The sequence below is a fragment of the Engraulis encrasicolus genome, chromosome 16 (genome assembly GCF_034702125.1).
Source record: "Engraulis encrasicolus isolate BLACKSEA-1 chromosome 16, IST_EnEncr_1.0, whole genome shotgun sequence".
In the NCBI taxonomy this organism is placed as follows: Eukaryota; Metazoa; Chordata; class Actinopteri; order Clupeiformes; family Engraulidae; genus Engraulis; species Engraulis encrasicolus.
In genome coordinates, this window is record NC_085872.1 from 15,134,423 (window position 1) to 15,140,459 (window position 6,037).

The following is a 6,037-nucleotide window of genomic DNA, read 5'->3' on the forward strand; positions in this document are numbered from 1 at the left end:
ACACACGCACGCACGCACGCACGCACGCACGCGCACACACTCACGCACACACACACAACTGAACACTTTTTGAAAAGTTTGGTCAAATAATTACATGAAGCTGTCAGCAGCTATAAAATCCAAATGTTGGTAAGAATGTCAAATGTTGAACTATTTAAGTCAGGTATTTTTGATGTGCATTCCGTTATTTAAGAATGGTCTGCATGCATATAAAAAGATAACCAATAACAACATAATGTTGTAAACAAAATTATCAAGTAATAACAAATACGATTTATATCTTATGAAGCGGTGTCTCGTCAACATAAGCCCTTTTGCTGTTTCCTAAATGACTTCAGAGTTTTAGTAGATATAACTAAGCAGCAGTGTATTTGGGATTACCCATGCAGGCATAATTTCAGCACTCTTTTGAACTGACCAGGAGCATTTCTTACTGAGTTCCTAAAGAGTATTTATTGACAGGAAAGACCACAACTGACAGGTATCAGAAAAGTTGTAATAGAAGTAGTAGTATTATTATAGCTGAATAAATGTGTAGCTTCTAAGGAATTTGGTACATGCATACAAGCTAGAGACTGTGGAGTATGTATGCATGTGTGATGTATGCCCAAGTTAATGGATATATGGACAGCTTTGTATAGTACCAGTGCTTATAAATGAAAAAAATGTCTGCACACTTAAATCCTTCTTGTGTTCTTTTTATTTGCCAAGCTTTCTGTCTAGTGAGGTTTCCTCAGGGCTCACTCTTTCATTCATCACGGTTTTTATGTTTGGCACCTTTTAATCGAGAGTGCTTTGTAATCCGGTTCAACATAGTACCGGTACTTAAACAATGTACAGGTACTACTATAAACACACTGGTTTCATCACTCAATACAGAAGAGGACATAGGCTACACCACTTGGCCATCTTCATGTATCTTTAACGTGGTAGGTGTCACACAGAAGAGCCTCCTCATTAAAGCTGACTACACAAAAAAGTTAGAAGAGTACATTTACGTTTTAATCCAGGTGATTTTTTTTCTATTTGTGCTTGGGAGAAAGTCAGAATTTACATTGAAAGATCAGCTTGTGTCATATTATAGGCTACTAATCACAGGTGGAAAATATGGCAAGCTCCAGTCAGTTAACCAACGTCATGGAGTGAGAGTAACATAAGTGACATACGTAGTGTCATAATGTGAACTTCACCTTCACTTACTTCTGCAACCCTGCAGAATAACTAAGACATTGGTTAAAAAAATAAAAAAGTGTATAGTCTCTCACTCCACAACAGCCCAGTCCCCTCTGTAGTTTTCGGTTTTGTGGCTAAAACCTGGAATAGGGGACTCATTAATGTCTTCTTGGCCATTTTGTTCCTCAGTCCTCTGTCTCCTCCGGCTGATTTGCTTCTGTAGCTGAAGTTTACTGGTGAAGAAAACAGTTTTCCATCCTAGGTCGTTGGCCAATGCTTCAACCTCATCGGGCACGGCGTTGCAGTGAGTCCTCAAAGTATCCTTCCAAAATTCGTCTGAGTCGCACAGCTAGTCAAAAACAAAAAGCACAAGAAATAGAGAGGGTAGCACATTAGATCAATTAAGCACATTAGATCCAAACTAGATCCTTTTTTTTTTTTTTTTTTAAAGGAATATCATTTTTATTTCCATAATTCAATCAAAAAGTTATATCGATCCATTTCCCACATGCAGCCTGAGCTAATTTAAGTATGTATTTCAAAGTATTAGAATTAGTATCAAAACATATATTACAGGAAGGCAGTTTTTTGTCACCATCGGAGAATACGTCTCCAACAAGTATGATGTGCCTTTTGGAGTTGCTCAGGGTAGTTGCTTGGGCCCTCTCCTCTTCTCTCTCTATATGTTGCCCCTGGGCTCCATCATCAGAGAGCACAATGTTGATTTTCATAGCTATGCCGATGACACTCAACTATATATCTCTGTCGAGCCTAGCCAAACCACTGCCATTCATGCCTTGACTAAATGCATGTCTGCCATCACAGATTGGATGAACAGTAACTTCCTAAAATTAAATGAGGATAAAACTGAAGTGTTGCTCATTGGGCCTAAGAAAAAACGTGCAAAACTCCACTCAAGCCTAGGTGACCTAAGCATGCACATTAAAGATAAGGTTACTAGCCTAGGTGTGGTCATAGACTCGGATTTGAGCTTTGAGCCTCACATCAACAAGATAACAAAATCAGCTTTTTTCCATCTTAGAAATGTCAACAAAGTGCGCGGCTTGGCCCCCCGACAAGACGCTGAGAAACTTATTCATGCCTTTGTCACCAGTAGGATAGACTACTGCAATGCTCTCTACTCTGGTCTCCCAAAAAAATTAATTGACAAATTGCAACTCATTCAAAATTCTGCGGCAAGAATCCTAACAAGAACCAGAATGAGAGAGCACATCTCTCCTGTCTTGGCAGACCTGCACTGGTTACCTGTCTCATACAGAATCGACTTTAAGATTCTGCTCACAGTATTTAAAGCATTAAATGGACTTGCCCCTAGTTATATCTCAGACATGCTCTCTTTTTATGCCCCTGCTCGAGCTCTCAGGTCCACTGATGCCAAGCTGCTAATGACCCCCACCCCCCCGCAAAAGAAGATCGGCGACGCCGCGTTTGCCTGCTATGCGCCCAAGAGATGGAACGCCCTCCCCATCGAGATCCGATCAGCCACCTCCGTCGACTCCTTCAAGAAGCAGCTGAAGACCCACCTCTTCATCCTTGCCAACTCCTAGCTGCCAAGGCGTCATAGTGTCCCAGCTGCCGCAGCGCCCTTACTACTTGCAACCAGCCCTGGCAGGGGGCTCCCCTAGGTGGCCGCTGGTCTCTGCCTGAGGTTTCTTCCTGACTAAAGGGTTTTTTTTTCTCAGACCTCACTGAGCTTTTTCTTCCCCCTTACAAACTATGAATCAAGCGAAAGGGAGTTTTTCCTCACCCCTGATGCCACCAGGGGCCGCACCTGAGTGACTATCTATGACTTATGATAGGCCCAGCCACTATGGACCTTACGCATCTAAGAATCCTGGTCCTAACCTACGTTGACCTTATGACTCGACAATCTCTGTCTATCTCTTCTTCCTCTGCCTTCCTGCTATTTCTGCCTCTCCTCTATACCTCTCCTTTTAAATCTATCTCTAACAATGTTTTTTTCCCATTTGTTAAGCACTTTGAGTTACATGCCTTGTATGACACAGTGCTATACAAATACAATTATTATTATTATTATTATAGAATACTGTACAGAACATTTACTTTTATTACCAAACCTGGTTTAATGCTTAAAATATGACTGTGGCTGACTGCCTGTGATATTGCACGGGAGTAATGTAGTAAGTCTAGATTACATGTCAGCTTTTGGTTGCTGTTACCTCTCCCTCTTCCTTATTTTTGAGTTTAGTGTCAATTCCTCTTGATAATTGATTCGCAATGTTGTTTTCTTCCTTCCTTTTTCTAAAAGATCTTGTGAGTTAGATTGCCCATACCATAGTGTAACGGAGGCTAACTAGCACAGAGTTGGCGTGGAACGTTGGTAAACCTCCCTCCGATAGCCTCATACAGTCTCGTGCCGTTGGGCCGAGAGACTAGTCTCTTGGCCCAGCGGTATCGTACTGTGTCTCCCATTGCCGAACCGTTGTAGTTGATGAGGTTGCACGTTCGATCCCCGAGGGGGGTGAACAGGTGCAAGATGACCTCCGTCACAGTGGTGCCGTGACCCAGATGGGAGTGAGGTTTAAGGGGGAGAGTGTAACGGAGGCTAACTAGCACAGAGTTGGCGTGGAACGTTGGTAAACCTCCATCCGATAGTCTCGTGCCGTTGGGCCGAGAGACTAGTCTCTTGGCCCAGCGGTATCGTACTGTGTCTCCCATTGCCGAACCGTTGTAGTTGACGAGGTCGCACGTTCGATCCCCGAGGGGGGTGAACAGGTGCAAGATGACCTCCGTCACAATAGCATAGCACCAAGACCTCATATGGTCATCTACTGTATGTATAATCATGAGGGTCATCATTACCACTAGACTACACCCCCCCCCCAAAAAAAAAAAAAAAAAAAACCTGACAGCAAGCAAAGGATAGGCTATCTGGTTAATGAGTAAGAAAGATATGCTTAATATTGAACATTGATGTAATAAATTGATTGATTTGATGTGATCCCAATTTCTTTCTTTGTCTTGGAAAAAAATAGTCATCGCCCCCTACTACTCCAGTTGATTATTTACAGTTCTCACCTTTCTGAAATTGCGGCAAGTTTGTCCCAGCCGTGCAATGTCCTCTAAATCGAGATAGGCCATGATCCGAAGCAGGAGTCGTGTAGGAAGACGTACCAGGTAATCAAAACGTCCCTCACATAGTCCGATAGTATGTTGTAAGATCCGAGGTCCAAATACCACTCTCACCTGACCTGAACAGAATAACAATAAGAGCATTCGCGAACATTTCAGTGCTGCAGTGCAAGATTTTATAGTGCCAATTGTTGGTCGTCATATAGTCATTATTATAGATAAGGTGAAATAGCTAGATCATAGCTATTAAAACTTATCATTCATTACTCTGTAAAAAGCTGTCCTCCAGATAATCTGTGTGTGATTCCCTCAGTTGTCCTGGTTTAGTGCTTTCGCATCTCAAAGAAATCTTCCACCATCTCCAAATTACCTGAAAGGCACGGCTTGAAAACATTAGGCTAAATGGCAATGGGCACAATCAATATACTCCTCCTTGGCAGTGCTACCACCAGCGACAGCTAATGTTATGCATAATCATTTGCTCTCAATGATAGCATGGCTTTGTTTACCACCTGCTTATTTTAACGACAGATCAACCAAGTATGTGTGTAGGCTAGATGTCAGTAAACATACATTAACAAGAAGAAACTCACCTCAGATTTTGTTATTTGAAGAATAAAGTAGTCTTTCATAGGAGCAGGCCCTTGCCCATTGATTTCAAATAAAGTTTTGCCAAGAAGACTGGCCATTTCAAGACTTCTCGACAACGTTACTATGACAACGATGCCGCTGAAACAACAAGGGAGACCGAACCGGATGGAATGATGGGAGCAGCGATGAACACGCCCACCTGTCACGTAGTCTGCAGCAGGGCAGTCATGCTGCCACATCATTGAGAGTAGGGCACTACTACATAATGTGCCACATGCCACACTGGGGGGCAGTAAAACATATGTGGGGCATTTGCTACCAAGTAAAATTACGAACCACATGATTGCTGCAGACAAAAAAATCACTGATTCACTTACTTCAGTTCATCAGACTGTGGCACAACGCTACCACACAGGGACATCTGTTTTCTGTTATTTGTATGCAGCTGGGGTACACTCCCCAAACAAGATGTCTAGTTTCACCTGTTCTCCTCCTTTGACATTGGCACCCAATGGGGGCCTGACCAACATTACCAATGGTCTCATTTGATATGCTCTATTAAAGGAGCACGCCAATTTTAATATGCTGTTGTGTTGCTCATACCCTTGACTTGTGTTCCCGGTGATGCTGCATTTGTCGGCTCAGCCCTTTCCGAGATCTGAGCAATTCTAATGAGGGCAGACTTCGTTTACATGAAAAACCTTCTTAACATGGGCCAAGTCCAAATAGTTTCCCAAAAGGTATCACTGTTTGCTAGTTGTCTGCTGATGTTGCATGACCTCTTGGATGATATTGGGAATAAATCCAGAGTTTAAAAAAAATTGTAAACGAACTCTGCCCCCATTACAATGACCAGGATCTCGGAAAAGGCTGAAAAAAAAATCTCAGGTAACGACAAATCCAGGGTGGTGTGAGCATTACAACTGCATGCCGAAATTGGCTGAAGTTATCCTTTAATATGTTCATAATCAACCTAAAAACGCCAGAAATTCTGTCATTACACCCAAGAAATGTTCAGCGGCATCCCTTCATACGCAGAACCCCCAATCATAATAATGTCAGTGATGTAGAGGCTGATCTTAGAATGGGCAACCTGGCCCTCTCCTATATCTTGGTGTGGAAAGCGAAAACATTAGGCTTGTTGGTACACAGACAAAAT

At 42.5% G+C, this 6,037-nt stretch overlaps 1 protein-coding gene across 1 annotated transcript; it reads right to left on the bottom strand.

Moving 5' to 3' along the window:
- Positions 1 to 682: 682 nt before the first annotated feature.
- fbxo36b (F-box protein 36b) lies at positions 683 to 5,010 on the bottom strand. The gene is made up of 4 exons (XM_063218819.1): positions 4,881 to 5,010; positions 4,555 to 4,657; positions 4,234 to 4,406; positions 683 to 1,522 (listed from the first exon to the last, which is right to left on the bottom strand). The coding sequence occupies exons 1-4, from the start codon at positions 4,974 to 4,976 to the stop codon at positions 1,262 to 1,264; spliced, it is 633 nt and encodes a 210-aa protein (XP_063074889.1). The 5' UTR covers positions 4,977 to 5,010; the 3' UTR covers positions 683 to 1,261.
- Between the last annotated feature and the right edge of the window lie 1,027 nt (positions 5,011 to 6,037).

Coding starts and splice junctions, on each gene's coding strand:
- fbxo36b (XM_063218819.1), bottom strand. CDS start 4,976: ATGGCCAGTCTTCTTGGCAAAACTTTATTTGAAATCAATGGGCAAGGG. Junction 4,407..4,554: donor GGAGGACAGCTTTTTACAGA/GTAATGAATGAT, acceptor TATTCTGTTCAG/GTCAGGTGAGAGTGGTATTT. Junction 1,523..4,233: donor CTTGCCGCAATTTCAGAAAG/GTGAGAACTGTA, acceptor GTTTTTGACTAG/CTGTGCGACTCAGACGAATT.